The sequence below is a fragment of the Falco rusticolus genome, chromosome 4, assembly GCF_015220075.1.
Source record: "Falco rusticolus isolate bFalRus1 chromosome 4, bFalRus1.pri, whole genome shotgun sequence".
Lineage (NCBI taxonomy): Eukaryota > Metazoa > Chordata > Aves > Falconiformes > Falconidae > Falco > Falco rusticolus.
The window spans coordinates 25,796,980-25,815,188 of NC_051190.1; the positions used below are offsets into that span (position 1 = coordinate 25,796,980).

At 38.9% G+C, this 18,209-nt stretch overlaps 1 protein-coding gene across 6 annotated transcripts in view; it reads left to right on the forward strand.

Annotated features, from left to right (window-relative positions):
- Positions 1-18,209, forward strand: part of ARHGAP17 (Rho GTPase activating protein 17) — a 47,901-nt gene that overhangs the window by 27,529 nt on the left and 2,163 nt on the right. For 2 of the 6 annotated variants that reach the window (XM_037383272.1, XM_037383276.1), the window contains 16 exons: positions 236-312; positions 1,403-1,514; positions 1,712-1,788; positions 2,510-2,621; positions 3,410-3,478; positions 3,640-3,721; positions 5,817-5,944; positions 6,337-6,448; positions 7,000-7,081; positions 7,531-7,611; positions 8,348-8,461; positions 8,816-8,907; positions 9,042-9,198; positions 10,420-10,662; positions 12,750-12,913; positions 13,344-13,955. In XM_037383272.1, coding sequence (XP_037239169.1) covers positions 236-312; positions 1,403-1,514; positions 1,712-1,788; positions 2,510-2,621; positions 3,410-3,478; positions 3,640-3,721; positions 5,817-5,944; positions 6,337-6,448; positions 7,000-7,081; positions 7,531-7,611; positions 8,348-8,461; positions 8,816-8,907; positions 9,042-9,198; positions 10,420-10,662; positions 12,750-12,913; positions 13,344-13,955 — 2,314 coding nt within the window. Of the gene's footprint in view, positions 1-235; positions 313-1,402; positions 1,515-1,711; positions 1,789-2,509; positions 2,622-3,409; positions 3,479-3,639; positions 3,722-5,816; positions 5,945-6,336; positions 6,449-6,999; positions 7,082-7,530; positions 7,612-8,347; positions 8,462-8,815; positions 8,908-9,041; positions 9,199-10,419; positions 10,663-12,749; positions 12,914-13,343; positions 13,956-14,955; positions 14,980-17,050; positions 17,096-18,209 lie in introns of all 6 variants that reach the window. The other 4 variants (XM_037383274.1, XM_037383275.1, XM_037383273.1 and 1 more) reach the window with 4 other exon arrangements.

The following is an 18,209-nucleotide window of genomic DNA, read 5'->3' on the forward strand; positions in this document are numbered from 1 at the left end:
TTTTGGGCCAGTCATTTCCAACTAAGACTGAGAAAAAAGTGCTCTTCAAAGTGTTTGGGAACGGGAGTCTTGAGGCTTGAAACTTTTTGTGACTTGGCATTTTCTTAAAGTCAGAGAATGAGCTGCATATGTGTATAATAGAAACCATATGGAAGAAGAGAAGAATCTTAGAGGGGATGTACTGGGAAAGCTGGAAAGGATGACTAAGCTAAGCACTGTTTCTTCTGTTCCATAGAAAAAACTTCCTCTAACAGCTCTTGCTCAAAATATGCAAGAAGGATCTGTCCAGCTAAGTGATGAAACTCTGTTGGGGTGAGTGGTTTTCTTTATAAGTTGCAGTCTGTCATTTTATTGCCTGCAGGGCTCTTATTAGAGGCTTTGGGTACACAAAGGCTGTTTTCAATCTAATGAAACTAATTATTTCTAGATTCCGTCTCTAATCCAAAGGGAGAAGTAGTGAGCAAGCATTTCTTCTTGAGTGATTCTGGGAGCAAGTTTTAGGCTTGCTCTGAATTGCATTCCAGAAGGTTCTGGTTCTCTGCTATCTTAAAAGCTTCTGAAAATGGCTCTTATCCTTTGGAATTAGTAGAATTATTACCTCCATTTAAAGTTTAGAATTTAGTGTAAATACTTGCATTCTGCAGGTTTGCATTAACGACTTAAAATAATGGCAGTTTGCGTTAATGGGTTCTAGTTTAAAATAATTTCCTTATCCTGGTGAAGTGCATGATTTGCAACTTACAGGAAAGTGGCTGAAACAAATGAATGTCAGTATGCTGAATTCCTAGAGCAAACGTGTTTCCTCATTGCTGATGGGAATTCTGATGGAAACAGTGTAGAATGACCTTAAAAACCTTGGTGTGCACTTTTGTGAGCTGTCGCAGGAGATTTAAACATGGATAAAAATCTTAGAGAAAATAAGGTTTTTCTTAAAACAAGCTTAAAACAAAGGTCAAATCATGGTTTTGGAACCTGAGATTGCTGCATATGTGATTGCTTAGTATTGTGGTGTTAAGACCTTTTCATATTAAAGGGGCTCAGGAGAAAATTAAATACTGCATTGAGCAATGTTTTCTGCATCTGGTGAGATGGAAGGATGGGCTTTGAAATAAATACTGACTTCTCTGCCCTTAGGGCCAGTATAAGTCACCTAGATGACTTAAAGCCTCCAAAAATGTTGTAATGGCTAAGGAATTTTAGAAGACAAAGGTTTAATAACACTCCTTGCCTATACCAACTTTGCCCACAATGGTGTAGAGCATCTTGGGTTTATGCCATTATGCCCTGTGTTACACAGCCCAGAGCTTTCCGAAAGGTAGCAGACTATAAAGGGCCACCACTGTTTTGTTTTGTATTTTTCTTCTTTAGTCAGTAGTAACTCACATTTCTATAATTCTTAAAGGAAAATGCTAGATACATGTGGCGATGCAGAGAACAAACTGGCAATGGAGCTCTCTCAGCATGAAGTGCAGATTGAAAGAGAAGTTTTAGATCCATTGTGTCTACTAACAGAGGTAAGTCACTTTGGCCTGACTGAAGAAATAAATCCAGATTTATGAATAAACAGGACAAAAAAGGTTCATCTCATTGCTAATAAACTGTTCTAATGAGTCATGTGTTAGTGGTGGAAAGCGGATATGAAATCTGCAAAATGAAGTTTGTTACAATAAACAATTTAAAAATAAATATAAGTCTTGAATTCTCATTCTAGACAGAGATCCCAAACATTCAGAAGCAGAGGAAACAGCTTGCAAAGCTGGTGTTGGACTGGGATTCTGCAAGAGGAAGGTAAGAAATTTTTTTTATTACTAGATCCTTTCCTATTCATGTTAACTTCTTGTTGACATCCGATCTGATGCTGGTTCTTGCTTCTGAAATGCTACTGCATGCGTGTTAATACTTTGCTGAAAATACCAAACTGAAATGTAGGTTACTCAAAAAAGGACTCATGACTACTAGATCCAAACAGAATCAAGATTTTGGAGCTCTTACGTGCCTATATATAATTGGAAAAATGCTGAAAACTCATCTTCCTTCCAGTTCACTTAAGAAGACAACGTAAATACTAAGGAATAGGAGTCTCAGCTTGTAACTGTCCAAGCGCTTTTACAGCATTATATTGATATTGTAGTATTATATTGATCCATCTCATTGGTAGGGTCCTACGTTGTTCAGTTTACCCATAAGTCCCTTTAAATGGTCTTAAACTGTGGTGATAATTTATATAGCATTTGCTGGAATTGGTAGTTCTAACATATTATACATCCATGTTACAGACTGTGGAGAATGTGGGATTTCTTGTAGGTTTTTGTAGTTGTTCAGCTGTTTGTGAATTATGCCAGTGTGTCATAAATGGTGTGTTTTGAACACCTTCCTTAGTTCTGTTGCAAAACGTCTGAAACTGTTGGATTTGTTTCCTGTCAAAAGAAGCCAATTTAAAGGATGCCATAAATGGAGATTCTTGTTCAATATTCATTTTCACCAAACAACTGACGCTTTTCTTCCATAGATATAACCAAGCCCACAAGACTTCAGGAACAAATTTTCAAGTGCATCCTTCAAAAATAGAATCTCTTAAGGAAGAGATGGATGAAGCTGGAAATAAAGTAGAACAGTGCAAGGTATGACAAGATGAGTCTCTTTTCTTTACATACCTCTCATTAGCATCAATAGCAATCAGAATGTGGCTGCTTCTGTAGGCCTTGCATGTGGAACTGGCTGTCAGATTACTGCAGCTGTATGTGGCTGTTAACAAACCGTATGTCTTAAAGGCTTGTTAATGCTAGCTGATTGCTGTCTTAATTGCTTTAATTTAACGAGGAGCTTTTTTGTTGTTTTAAGATGGATATTTTACATTATTTTCTGTTTCAGTCTGAGAAAGTTATGAGAAGGAACGGTGTCTTAGTCTTTACTGAAATGTTCGGGGCATCTGGGCTTCAAGCCACTGAGTAGCCATGCAGTGTGAGCTACCTGGTTGAAATTCCAGCTGCTGACATAGAAGGAACATTCTGACTATTACGGCTCTGAGAGTTTACGTTCAGTTTCACTTCTCAGTTGTCAAATACTACATTACGCCACAGTAGAGCTGAGCACCAAAAACCTTTTAGTGGTGCTTGTCTTTGTATGCACAGACTGGCTGTAAATAATGTAATGCCAGTTGTTGACTTAAGTGGGCAACCGCTTTGCTATATAAAACCTGTGCTATATAAAAAACATGAGGCATTTTGAATGAATTTTGCTTGGAAGAATACATGTAGCAGAGTAGATGGATTACTGACTTCCTGTACTGCCCGAATCAATGGTTCAGACTTACCACAAGCAAAATAAACATGTCCTTCTGCCTTTCTGTATAAGTTGAGATGCCCTTGTAAACTTGACGTGCTATTTTGCATTATTTTCTTTTTCAAAGGATCAACTAGCAGCAGACATGTATAATTTTGTGTCTAAAGAAGGGGAATATGCCAGATGTTTTGTTATGGTGAGTATGTTTTTCAGTACGACTTAGATTGCAGCACGTATGTGCATAGACACTCAGTTCTCAAAGATAACATTTTGTGTGCTAAACCTTCTAGTCTTATATTATGTGATCATCAGAAGCTAATGCTCTTTTTGTTTTTAAAATGTGGCTTCTGTTCTCAGTTATTAGAAGCACAAGCAGATTACCATAGAAAAGCATTAGCAGTCATAGAAAAGGTCCTACCCGAAATTCAAGCCCATCAAGGTAAAGTAACCTGTGCTCTGGCTGATGCTTCTCCTTGCCTATGCCACCTATGCACAATATTCTCCTCCTTTATCTTGATTCTCTTGCATGCAGACTTATTTAATAAGGCCATTTTGATCTACTTAACAATTCTACATTCCCAAGCATAATTCCATCTTTGTGTTTCCTGGAGTTCTCCAGCCATATTTTAACACACTAATAAAATAATCAGGTTTGGTCTGATACCCAAGAGGCTAAAGGAAGGATTTTTCTATTTGCTTGCACTTCTTCCGTGATATCATGACCTTTTACTAATTCATACCTGGCTTATTAGGCCAGTGAAAGTTTTGTTGTGGTTTAGGAAATTCTTAGGGTCCTTGCTGCTTGACCGTTTACTAGGTGATTATCAGAAAAACTCCCCTTATTCGAAGGAGCTCGATTTTTTTTTCCTCCTTTTATGCAATCTTTTTTCTCAGTGTGCACACTGCACTGCAGCTGGCTAATGGAGTGTTCAGATTATTGTGTTAAGTGTCAGCAATTAAGAAAAGAGAGGTATACAGCTTCATTTCTTCCCCATGCTCCTAAGCTTTCCATTGTCAGTGGGAGTTAAGGTGTATTGCTAATGGTTTGGTATGAGGACGCACTGTGTGTTGAAATTGCTATCCTAAATACAGACTATACTGTCTCGTCTTCTTCGAAGCAATTAGAAGATTAAGTAGGCTGAACAAAGTCTGGGAAAATTATAATCTGAGCTGAGCAGTTGTGGACCATATGCAAGTTGTAAAAGATGAACCATTTAAATATATAAATAAATACGCGGATCTTGCTGAAAGATGAGCTATTCTATCTGTATTCTGTCGATCTGATGGGAGACAAGATAATGCGAACAAATGCTGCTTACGCAGTGTCCAGGCTGCATTATGGCTGTATGGAAGGTTATCTGTTTACAGATGTGACTGCTTTAAATGTTGTTGTTGCTTAGCTGCTTTGTAAAAACATTTCTTATGACAAATGCTTCAGAACAGATTAGCTTTCCTAGAAGGTGGGCTGGGAGGCATGGTGTCCCAGTGGTCCAGTGTCTAAAACCTTAAGTGTAGGGCATTACTTCAGTTGTGTTTCTAGCTGTAGTGTAAATTAGCACAGTAAATTAGTGTGACTTTGAACAATTACTAAGTTTTCTCTTCCTAATGTTTGCTGTAGCTTGCAAAACTGGGGAAAATAACGTGTGCTTCTCGTGGGGTATTAATGAATGAGAGGAACTAAAGCTTTATGAGGGATGTAGTTGATGTGGTAAATTAAATCCTTTGCAGAAACATATTGTCTCTTCAGAGGACTCTTTCAAAGTCTTTGTCTCTCTTGACAACTTTTCCACATAAAAGAAAACGCATCTGTACTAACAATAACCTTTTATATCTGCATTTTTTCAATTAAGACAGCAGAAATGGGTGGAAAAAGTAAACTGTAGGAAACAAGAAATTCACATTCAATTTGGAAAAACTTGTGCCAATTTCGACTTTCAGAGTTAAGCAACAGTCAAGAAATGGAATTGAAAATCTGAGCAAGTGTTACAGTGACGGGCTGTTGACATGGTTAGTCTAATGTAAGACACTGGGGCTGTTAGCATCCATCTGAAGTTGCTGATCCCTTAAATCAGAATCAGCAATAAATTTTGTGTTAACAGCTCAGGTTTTATGCACCTTAAATATAGTTACAACTAAGATCAGCCCTGGTCATGCAATCTGGACAAGATTTTTTTCTCAAAGATTCTTGCAAATTTAAGCCTTTGTGTCTTGGCAAATTGGAATTAATGTGACTTACAACCATGTGGTGGCATTTGTGTTGAGGCCTAGTGGGACATGCACTTCCAGCTATACAAAGGATTGTGATACTCCATCCAGAAAGATGCAGAAGTATTTTTTTTTTTTTTTTGAACAGCAGCAGGCTCATTTTCTCTTTCTCTTTACTCATGATATAAGGGACTTTACCAATCAAGGGCTGTAAAACTCCTACTGTACTCTTGAAAATGTCTTTGCTGTACTGGAGGCTTTCTTTTCTTGTCTGGGACATAATTTAAGTGTTAGATATTTTGCTCAGTGTTTTGATACTCTCCAACTAGACAAATGGACTGAAAAACCAGCTTTTGGAACTCCATTAGAAGAGCATCTCAAGCGCAGTGGTCGTGAAATTGCAGTCCCTATTGAAGCCTGTGTAATGATGCTTTTGGAAACGGGAATGAGAGAGGAGGTAGGTAATAACATATCATGTGCTATGAAGGACAGAAAAAAAGAGCTCAAACTCTTGGACTGGTGTCTGTACTTTTTAACAAGTTGCTGAAGTAATTTTATTTGTTAATGTAGATGATAAATCTTTTGCAAAAGAATAGCCTTCATCATTGTGTGAAGTATCTTCGAGATGAATGCACCTAGAATGAAAAATGAGGAATTGGCCAGGGGTGAGGGGCAATTAAAACATTGCCAGATGGCAGTGACACATTGAGAGCCAGCCAGGTTGTAACACTGCAAGGTGATGACACCAAACTCGAAACTGTTCTGAAAGAGGCTGTCATAAAACTTGTACTGTCTCATGCTTGTATTAACATGTTGTTACCAGTCAAATATACTATTTTTATTATGCAGGGCTTATTCAGAATTGCTGCTGGAGCCTCCAAGTTAAAAAAGCTAAAAGCTGCCTTGGACTGTTCAACTTCCCAGCTTGATGAATTTTATTCCGATCCCCATGCTGTTGCAGGTATTGTGAATGTTCTGAATCAAAGCCAGGTATAAACTGATACAACGCAAGTTTATACTGTACATTTAACTGTTGACTTGCTGCGGTGTAAGGTGTTGATCTCTGCAAACTAAATTAAAATTGAAAGATCGCTTAATTGCATGACAACATAGATAAGTAGAGGGTGCACATGCTCTTCCCACTTGATGTATTCATGTCTGCATGACAAGAGCAGTGTTTAAAATTCAGGTGATCATAGTAATTTCCTCTCATGACAAAAGTGTTAATATGGTCAAGGGAGATCAGAGCCATATGTAGACCTTTAAGGTCTTTGTTCTGAAGAGATGATTCATAGTTTTATAGTACATGTTTCTGTCAAATTACAGGGATTACTGAAGCCCTTTAGTGTGAAGTGTTGAGCAGATATACTGTGGTAGTGTCAGATTTTTTTGCTATTTCACTGGAACTTGGGTCCTATTGCATAGATAAAATGACAAAGCTGAGGACAGAATTTTAGATGAAGGCTGAAAGCATTAGCTAAGAAGCTAGCCTGTTTCTATTTTGCATTGCAGGTGCCTTGAAATCCTATTTGCGAGAATTGCCAGAACCTTTAATGACCTACAGTCTATATGAAGAATGGACACAAGCTGCAAAGTAAGTGTACTAAAAATAGTTGTATAGGAAAACATTCTACATACTTTTATCAAATCATGTTTTTTCATACATGAATTCAAAGGAAAGACCAAGCTTACACAGGTTACTTTCTGGTTTTGCTCTAACAGGTAAATATTTTGTGTAACAAATTATTTTAAATTTTGTGGTTTAGCTTCATACTAATTGCACAGAACTGTGGTGAAATACCTATTTTCTATTTAAACTAAGGGGTGCTTCAGACTACTAGCTGCATAGTATTGATGCTTAAGCAGGGTTTTTTTGTTGCAGGTAGAGGTAATTCAGGGATTTGACTAGCAGGTTATAGAATACAAAACAGTGCATTTATCTGGCATAAATGGAAGGTTATCCAGTCATCTCTTTGTTCACTGCAGCAGCAACAATTTTCTGATCTGAATGTAAGATGTAATGGAATATTATTTTCCTTCCAGTATTCAGGACCAGGACAAAAAGCTACAAGAGTTATGGAGAATTTGTAACCGATTACCTAAGCATTATCATGCTAATTTCAGGTATGTATGAACATCTGTTGACCTGCAGCACAGCCACTTTCATGCTAGAGTACCACATTTCAAAGCTGGTTAACCAAAACTCTTAATTCAGGTTCTTTTTCTTTCTTTTTTTTTTTTTTTTTTTACCAAATTGAGTTAGGTTTATAAAAGGATATCCTGTTTTATCAAGTAGTTGGTGTGCATTGGTGGTGGTAGACTTCTTCAGTCAAGTTAGTTACTGTGGACTGTAATTAGCGATGCATAGAACCCTTGTACTTAAGAGCCATGCTGTTGGTAATAGTACCTAACTTTTTACCAGCTATGCTCTTCATTGTATTTTTGCAGTCTTAGAAATCACCTGAATGTATCTTATATGTGTAATTTTTCCTTGTGGTTTTGTCTTTTGGGAATGAATTGAAACAAAACCAGCTCTCGTGACTCTTTGAAGTGTGCAAATTCCATTACAAGATATGAAAATAGCTGTTGAGTAGGCATTTGCAATCTAAACGTTTTTTCTGAAAAGGTAATAGTTCTGTAGTTCCACTTTGTTAAGTGGGAGATAATTTCTTTTCTACTTAGTTCAACTTCTGTGATTCATGAGTAGAAACTTAGTAGCCAGCTACTCAGCAAGAAGGCTGTTTGTCTTATTTCCATTTTGTTGTAAGCTGTGTTTATGAGTTCTTGAACTTTAACTTACTTGCTTTCAAGAAGACATGCTCTTAGTTCTGCTGTTTAATTATTTCTTTCCTTTTTGTAGGTATTTAATCAAATTTTTAGCAAAGCTTGCACAAAACAGTGATGTTAACAAAATGACGCCCAGCAATGTTGCAATAGTCTTGGGCCCCAACTTGTTATGGGCGAAGAATGAAGGGTAAGTTGTTTTAGGAAACAGAACTTCCATGAAGCTGTAAAATTTCTTACCAGCTTGTTTTAAATCATGTAGACTATTTACAGCAATAGGCTATTTGCCTAATAAATATTTCAAATGTTCTTTCAACCTATGCCTCCAGGTCCTTTTAGGCATGCAATTTTTAGGAGTGTTTTCAAACGCTATGAATGTTACTGAATAGTCTAGACTTCATCAGAGTTTGAAGTTGCTTTTTATATGGTACTTAGGAGTCTTAGTACATCATGGTCAGCATAATTTGTCATTTAGGTAATACGATATTTTTTTTTTTTAATCAATAGAACTCTGTGTAAAGTGTTCTACAAATTTGTTCTGCAGATCCCTTGCTGAAATGGCAGCAGCAACTTCGGTCCATGTGGTAGCAGTTATTGAGCCAATTATTCAGCATGCAGACTGGTTCTTCCCTGGAGGTAAATTCTTGCCATAGTTACAAGAATTTTGTATTTGATAACCCTAGACAGGTAAAACTCTAATAGCTTTTTGCAGTGAGGCCCCATTTTGTATATGTATGTCTTAAGATGTGTTCTGCCTGTCTCTCTTTCAGATCAAGATTTCAATGTATCTGGGGCATTTGTTGCAATTCCTGCTGTTAATTCAAATCACTTGTCACACACTGGGAATGAGTATGAATCTGGGACACTGGAACGGAAGAGGCCTGTTAGTATGACTGTAATGGAAGGAGATTTGTTGAAGAAGGAAAGGTATGTTTCATTCTCGAGTTAGTTTTCAATTCTTAGCCCATTTCTTAGAACTGGACTGCTGAGGAGGCTGTAATTGGACACGCTTTTATTGGTCTCAGGAGAATTTCCTGGAAATACCATAGGTAACAATAGTGATTTATTTCCCCCCCATGTTGTTGCAGCCTGAGGAAGGTTCAAAGGTAACGTATTGGTATTTGCTTCCAGTTATACTCTATGCATGATAAAAAACCAAGCAGATAATTACTGCTTCCAGTTACCATTTTCCTATTACAGATTTGGGGGGGGTCTAAAATCCACTGAAACAGATACTGATAGATGCTACTATATACACTTCTAACTTCTGATATTCCATGGCTTCTTTTTCAAAGCCCATAAGCTGAGGTGGTGTTACCTGGTGCCTTCATGATAAGACTTCTGAGTTGATGATGGTACAGTATACCACAGCAAGCAGTAGAATGCTAAAAAATAAAAATAAAACGTGCTGTTTTCCCATATAACATGTAGTGTAACGTTCATTTATTATCACTCATATCATGAATATTCAAGTGATATGCTGTTTTGTTTTCAGCTGTTTATGCAAATGTTAAATTGTTACCTCTGTTACCTACAGCTAGCCACATGCAAATAGATCAGCACTGGCAGAGGAAGAAGAAAATCAGTTCAAGATTCACTGTCTTTAACACAACAAGAATAAAGTTAAATTGTAGAACGAATGTGCTATATACATTCTAAAATCTGTTAGAATTTTAGTCTGTTTATCCATAATTCTCATTTAAAGACAAATTGTAGTGTATATCCAGTGGCTTTTTTTGACTGTCTTAAAAATCTGTATTCTAACTTCATATGTAATAGAATCAAAATTTATGTGGCAAAATATATTCAGTGAGGAGATACACTGGTACCTAAGGAAATGTATGTATTTACATGTAAAATTAGAGTTGTTTGGCCTCATTGTCATCAATGTCTGTCTTCAAATGTAATTGAGTAGTTTGTTCTACTTCTGTTTAGCTTACCCCTCTGTGTGGATAAGCCACATACTGTTGCATGTCTTAACATAAATGGTGTTATACGCAGAAAGTTGAAGCTTTCCTTGTTGCTGCTTTGCATGCTAAGCAACAGGGGTTGCGTTTGTCTTTGTGGGTTATAACATGCAGTTGTCCTGTTGCTTTAGTTACCTGGTGTTGGCTGGCGTGGTGTGTTTACTCTTTCTTCTTTCTGTAGCTTTGGTGTCAAGGTTATGGACTTCCAAGCGAATCCTCGGAGATGTGGCACTATAAATAGAAAGCACACATCCCCAGCTTTCCAGCCACCACTTCCACCCACGGAGGCTGGCGTGCTGGCTCAGTCTGGAGCGGAGCAGCACTCACAAGCTTCTGTGGCTGAAACAAGCCCAGTGGGTGCTGGTTTTGCTCTCTCTGCTGGCACAGCAGAACAGTTACAAAGTCAAGGAAATGACGATGTCAGGTAAGAGGCATGGCTTCTGTTGGCAGTGGCTTAGCAGGCTCCTTCAGCAGCAAACTGATGTGTCGACTGTATCTGCTTCACAAGGCACCTCTTCTAACAGGAATGCATGTTGTCAGCTGTAAAGCCTGTTCAGGCATGGGCAGAAGGACTGTGCAGGAGCTCTCTTGTCATGTGTATTTTTTCAGAATTGAGCTTCTAAAATAACATACGTTGTTCTGTATATTGCAGAATTGATCTTCTAAAATAAGAGAATTCTTAGGGAAAAAAATGATGATAAAAAAATACTAAAAAATACTGTACTTTACCCATGTTGACCTTTCCAAGTTATACTCTAGAGGTGTCCACGCAGTACAACTATCAGTCTGCTGCTGAAAGAACAAAACCTACCAGTGGCGGTACTAGAAACCTGTTGGTGGTTTGTTATTTCTTGTACATGTCATCTGGATATGTCTTGTGTGTGTGTCTCTCTCCCTTTTTTTTTTTTTTTTTTTTTTTTTTTTTAATGTCTGTAGCAAGTGTTAGTGATGACCACACTGGCTTGCTAGAAAATTGGAAGTTGATACATCGTATTTTGGTATTGGTTTCTTTAGGACAAGCATGTATACAGGCTTTTTTGCTACTTAATTATTATGGAAACTGTAATCATGTCCTCAGTATTAGTCTACATGGGCTGCAAGACTAATTGCAGTAGCCTTGACTCTTCCTGTCCTGTATGGTGAAAGCAGCACTTTGCATTCCGTATGTCTGTGGTCTGAGAGAGAGAACAAACCACATGTAAAGGCTTGTAGCACTCTCCAAACACTGACCTCTTGCACAGCATCTTGCAGTAAAACACCACCGTGGAGTTTGGTGCAGCACTGACTCTTACATATAGCTTTTGTTCTCAGCTGATGTTTTTAGAAAAACAGCTCATTTGGAAATCCCCTGCAGACTAGTATTTCCTCCACAGGTATCTTTTTGTGGCAGAGGCAGCTAAAACAAAACCTTGAGAATACTGTCTAAAAGCTGCATTTAAAATCTGCACGGACTCTGTGTTCAAGTACTTGCGATTTATTAACAGCATTTGGAGAAATTAGGATTGCAGTGTGCTGGAAAAAGTGTTTGAAAGTTAATCCTTTTGAGATCAGTAAAATGCTGCAAGAAATTATAAAGAGAGAAACAAGTGAAGACTGCAAGTGCACAGCAAGCGGGGCTGGGGATGCTGCCTTGGACCAACTCAGCTGGTTCATAATAGAGTGCTGTATTTCCCTCCAATTCTGTTGTCTTCATAGCCAGAGGTCAGGAAGAGCTGAGTTTCCTCATCTGAATCACAAAGGTTTTACAGGGATTGCTCCCTTAAGATAAGTTTTGGTGTCCCACCAAGGTAAAACCTTCATTCCAGGTAGGGCAGAGAGAAGGCTTCAGCCAGCCAGTGATGAGAAAAGGACCACTGCTCTCTCCACACCCAGCTTTTGCCATCCCTGGGCCCTCATGAGGGCTTCCAAAAGCTCCAGGGACTTCAGCGACGAGGGCTAAATCTGCCTCGCCTGTATGCTATACTTAGCAAGTTGGCTCATGTCCTTTGCAGTTTGGTTTTTCTGGCAGAACTTCACGGTGCCATCACTTAGTGCTTAGTAGCTAGGTCTACCAGATAACTGCAAGCAATTTGGATGCGATGCTGTGACAGAATATTTTGAAAAGGCTAACAGTTATAGGGGTGATAGGTATATTTGCATGAGGAAATCTGAGAAGGTCTGTTTTTAAAGGATCTGCAAGTGCACTGAGGGTTCATTAGCATGGAGACTGTACTCCTATGTATCAGTATTGCATTCAGACAGGTACTGTGACCCTGCAGAACTACTTGGATTCCGGATTCAATTTTGGTAATTGATGTTTTGTACAGGCTTGCCTAAAGCCTATTTGCCACTTATTTGAAGAGCTGCAGCAGCATTCAGTCTGTGAGTAAACAGCAGCCAGTGCAGAAGTTTTTCTGAAGCATTTGAGGGTCAGAACTGTAGCACAATTTGTAATGTAAACTTGAACAGGTGCAGCTGATCTGGGCACGGTATTTTACAATCACCTTCTAATTTAGGATTTTTAATTTTCAGTACCTCAAAATCAAAGGACAACACATCTTCAGCTACTCCTCCACCCGTGAGAAATGGTGGGCACGCGGGCACTGTCCAGAACCAGTCAACAAGTAGCACTAATCAGCTTTCTGTTAATCAGCCACAGAATGCGGCAGGTCCCAGTCCCCATTCAATGAGGAGAGGTGTGTGTTTTGTCATTTGGTTTTCAAGCTACTAAGTTCCAATTCTTTATGTACTGCAAAAATGCTTAATAAAATAACTTTACGGTATCTCTTTCTTTATTATTATTGGTATCTCTTCCTTTATTACAGACAATGGTTTAATCGCTTGCATTTCACTAAGGCCTAGTTATAAATGCATCTTTGACTTTTGAACTCTGTCGTGAATGCTGGCAGTAATGTGTAGCAGTGCTGTTTAGCAAAATCACTCAAAGGCTATTGATCAGTAAACCTGTGTACACAATTCTGTAGCTTCCTATTGGTATTGCTTTTGATAGCATGCTATTTTACTTGGATAACGTAGCTGAGCATGCTTTTGTGCTGCTAATTTCTTTCTTTCAGAAGTTTGGTTTCACAGTACACAACCATGAAATCTCACCTCTTCTCTTAACAGCTGTTAAAAAGCCTGCGCCAGCCCCTCCCAAGCCAGCCAACCCACCGCCGGGGCAGCCGGCGAGCCAAAGCTCTGCCCCAGCTGCTCAGCCACCGTCTGTCTCTCCAAAACCACCTGCTAGAAGCTCTTCTCCTCCTGCTCAACATGCAAACCAAGGAGCAGCCCAGCCCTCCACTTCCCAGGTTTCTGCACCTCGGAGATATTCCAGCAGCCTTTCCCCAATACAAGCTCCCAGCCACCCACCACCACAGCCCCCAACACAGGCTACTCCTCCACCGCAGCCCAAATCAAACAGTCAAGCATCTCCTCCTGCTGCACCCAGCAGTGAGCACGGACCAGAGCAGCCCTGTTACACTCCTCCGCAGACTCCAACACCACCTGATACACCCCCTCTAGGAAAACATAATACTAGCTCCCCATCGCCACAGCCATCTGCTCAAGAAACCTCCCAGTCTCACTCTCTACCTCAGAGTGGTACACTGCCGCGGCCACGGCCAGTACCAAAACCCAGAAACAGACCTAGTGTTCCCCCTCCGCCTCATCCTCCTTCTCAGCTGGCTGGAGATGGTGTTATTGCAAATCCCACGCAAACAGCTTCCAAAATAGTCACAGGTGAGTGGATTCTTTCATATTCAGTGTCTCCTCAGGGAGCAGAAATGAAGAAAAAAACACCTGTAGCTGTAAATGAATTTGGGGGGAGAGGGAGTGAAAAGTGCAGGTAACAGTTAAAATACTAAATTGCTCTTATCTGGTTAAAACGCCCACCTGCCTCTTCTGTGCACGAGGATTTGGGGCACTTCCTCAGTGAAGATTTTCATTCCTGAGGCAGAAGGGTTTGGGGGGAACTTAGATTAGCTTGCTTTATTTTTTTTCCCTGTTTTGGAAGCTGAACACTATTTTAGCAACCAGCTCTCTAGGGCTTTCTCCAGGCTCAAGTGTCATGGCATTCTCAGTTATGCTTATACATCTGTTGCCAAAAGCAAATATTTGGAGGAGGGAGAAGATGTAGCCAAGGATAGTGTATTTCGGCATATATGAAAGATAAGAAAATGGCAAAACTGGTCACTGATACATGTTCTAATAGACAAGGTACTAACGCAGTGAATGTTCTGCCTTATGAGAACAAAGTCTTCTGATGTGCTTTTAAGTTGGACAACCAGAGACTGAAGACCCACATACACTAAACTATATCTTAGGTCAGTTTCTAGATAGTTCTTCATATTTTAAATGCAGCAGCCACCTTCTGTTTTGAGACATTCATGAAGTAAAGAGAAGCTTCCTGTCTTCTCACAGGAGCTTCATGAAGCATGTAGTTACTAGTTTGATAACGATAATGTTAATTTACATTTTGGGGGGGGGGGGGGAATGTAACTGCTGAGGACAGTCAAAACTAGCAGATCTTGAAATGTTCTGCTGCGTCTCTGCTTATTTTAGGCAGTTCTAAAGGAAAGCATAATGGATATAGGAGACTAATACTTTTAAATCTACTTATATTTAATAATGGTTAAAACTTTCCAATGACACTGCAGCTTCTCTAGGGTAAGACTAATGTATTGGAATGCAAAGTATAAATTCTGTTGCCTAACAGCTTTACCCCATGATGCCTTCACAGGTGGGGATGGTTACTGCGAATAAGGTTTGTACTTACCAGAAACATGCAATATAAGCTAAAATGCTCCTGCACAGCAATATTTTATTTGTAGCTTTATTTTGTATATGCGCTTTGGAATATGTGCTCTCTGTCGACTCTGTGTTACCTCATTACTACATATCATTCTGTTTGTAAGAGATTTTAAGACCTATGCTGCTTAGTTTTAATAGTCCTGTGAACATTACATTATTTCTTCAAAGAAATTGTAAAAATATCTACAATGAAGTGAGTAACACTTCACCACGGTCACCAGAACTACTAGTCCACAAGTCAAGTGTGAAGCAGTGACCCATTTAAAACAGGTTTGTTCTTACCAGTGCAGCCAATATTGAAGCTCATGTGTTTTCCTACAATTGAGTGTTTTATGGTTACATTTTAATGTAGCTTTCACTTTAGATTTTCAGTTATTTTTAACTTCTTGGAATTTATTTGGCAAAATACATGTTCATGTGACTAAACCGCTTTTCAGAAAAGCACCCAGGAGCATCTGCACTCTGGCATGTTTGCATTTGCATTCTGTCAGCTCCAGCCTCACTAATAGTACTAGTCTGTTCAATCGCAGCTGCCAAACGACACATTAATAATCTTACTATTTGTATGTAATGGGTTGGAGGTGCTACCTTCTTAAGGTAACAACTGCATGACAGGCTGAAAATGTTGAGGCTGCATTCCTGAATCATCTCAAGATTTGACTGCTTAGAGGAAAAAACTGAAATTAGTAATGGATTGAGAAGTCAAGTTGGAAGTAGTTTGTTTTTTTTTAAAATCGGAGAAGTAAATGAGCTGCTTAAGCAACTAAAAAGTAGCTTTGCTTTTTAAAATAACAGACTTTTCCTGATTGTACTTCTGTTCTTTTTGTCAGTATCTTTAAATTACAAGGGTGAAATTTCCAGACTGAATTCATAAATAAGGCTGAGGTCTGGATCTTTACAACATTTACAAATAAGAATGGGAACTGTGCTGATGAGTCAAGCTTCAAGGAAAGACTTACCCTTAATTTTTAAGTTGTGTTTGATAGGTTGACCATATTTGTTCTCATTTTGGGATTTTTTTATTTCTGAGGAAATTGCTTTGATGATGGCAGACAAGCAGGGCTTGTTACACCCCAGTGTAACTGGAGAAATACTTGACTTCTAAATAATATCCAGCTGGTGCGCAGGGGCCTGCTGTATTAGTGGAGGAGTTTAAGTTACACAAGGCAAGCATCTGCTGTAGGGGAGTGATTGGCACAGCTGAGGCTGTACAGGGACAGCAAATTATAACTTCGTGCTGACTCCTTTTCAGCTAAGTTAGAGGCAGAACAGAGGTACACAGCTGTCCTGTAGTCTGGATAAATAATAAACAAATTGAAATCAACAGTGTTGAAATGAAACAGTGTTAAAACTGGAGAGACTTCATATCATTCCTTTCAAGCACAAACCATAGCAAATTGGCCATGTAAGTTGTGTACAGTAAATGAGAGTATGAAAGCTGTCATGCAGGAAAACCAGTAAAGGAGGGCTGATGATGAAAGATTCTCTAGCAAAACCCATAAAGGAATAAAGGAACATAGACAATCTAGTATGTTTCGGGAGGGGTGGGGAATAAAACATCGTTGGGGAATACTTGAAGTGATACTCAGGCTTGCCTGCAGCAGTACACTTAGTACAGGATCATCCACTTTTTCCAGATCAGTCTTTTTTTAAAGGATTAATATATTTTGTGAATTAACACCACTGCATATTACATGAGAGTATCTGCTCTAACATTTACACGTGCACATATAAACACTTATTATAGACTGACTTACCTAATTTCATAATGTGAAATGGCTGGTTTTAATTTTAACCTTAACTAGTGGAGCAAGGGAAGACAGATGGGAATAATGGAAGCCAAAATTAAGTTTCCAGTGAATTTCATAATATCAGAACAGGAGTTCTGAATTGTTTTCAGGATACTGTTGAATTCCTTTGTCCATGTACTGGACTTTAGCAATGCCTCGAATTCTGTTTATGGTATTAAATCAATAAGCCCTAGAAAAGAATATTCTAATCAAAAATTTTATTAAATAATCTAGATGTTTGACCTGCATTCAGTAGGAACTGTATTGGAAAGTTCAATGGTAAGGAAAAGGCATATGATTGGCCAAAAATGTCGCTAATTCATAATCATGTGTGTGCTAATGCCCACTACTAACCTGTCACAAATAACACTGCTTGCTTGCATTATCGTTAGTGTGGCATGCAAAAAGAATGGCTGTTTGATGCTCGCTCTTACATTAACGTACTAAAAGTATTGAAGACTAGAATGTAAAGTTGTTCATGTTTTGACTGGCCAGTTTCATGTTGTACTTTTCCTATGTACAGAAAATTCTATCTAGAAATCCATGTGTTTTATACAGGGGTTCATTCTGTATTTGATGTAGCTGTAGCATCGTTTGTCACAAATACTTCTTTCCTGTGTCACCTCACACTGTCAGCTACGTCCTTTTCCAATTCATCCTTCAATATGCAGTCATGGTAGGGAAAACTTCTGTGCCTGCATCTAAAGTCAAAGTACGCCTTTTGAACCATACTTTAAATGGCAGTGCGGAGGTAACAGCGGGTAGCATTAGGTACTGGGGAGAACGCAGTGCCTCTGCTACTTGGTTCTGTGCTTGTCTCGTCAGGTCGAGCTCAGTGTGGAATGTTTTGAGTAAGGGAAGGATGCAGGAAGAATTCGGGAACTCACAGGATTGCAGTTTGTTTATTCTTCTATGTAGTACTGCTTCTGTTAGCAGTAGGAAAAATTACTAAAAAAACCCTAAAGTTTAAATTAACTGACTTTAAAAGTGCTTTTTCATTCATTGTAGAAGCAAGTTACAGAGTAGAGTTGGGGTGAAGGAGAGCTGCTGATGTTATGAAACTTGGTTTCTTGTTTCGGGGACCTGGTAAACGCATGAATGTGAGGCTAAGTGAAAAGGTTTGGTTTTAAACTAGCCCCAGTAATTATTTCTTCATTGCTACCAAACATCTGTTGAACAGTGATAGTCTTGTAGGTGCCACAAGGCACTGTTCTGGGTATAGCTCAGTAACCTGGACACTGACTATCAAGATGAGAATGGAGGGCTGAGGAGAGAGCTGTTTAACAGCTTCCCCCAGATGATGGTGTTTAACAAGTCGTAACAGTATGGATGGCTTGTTCTGTGCCTTCTGGATGATTTCATCTTAGCAGAACATGGTACTCCCCAAGACTCT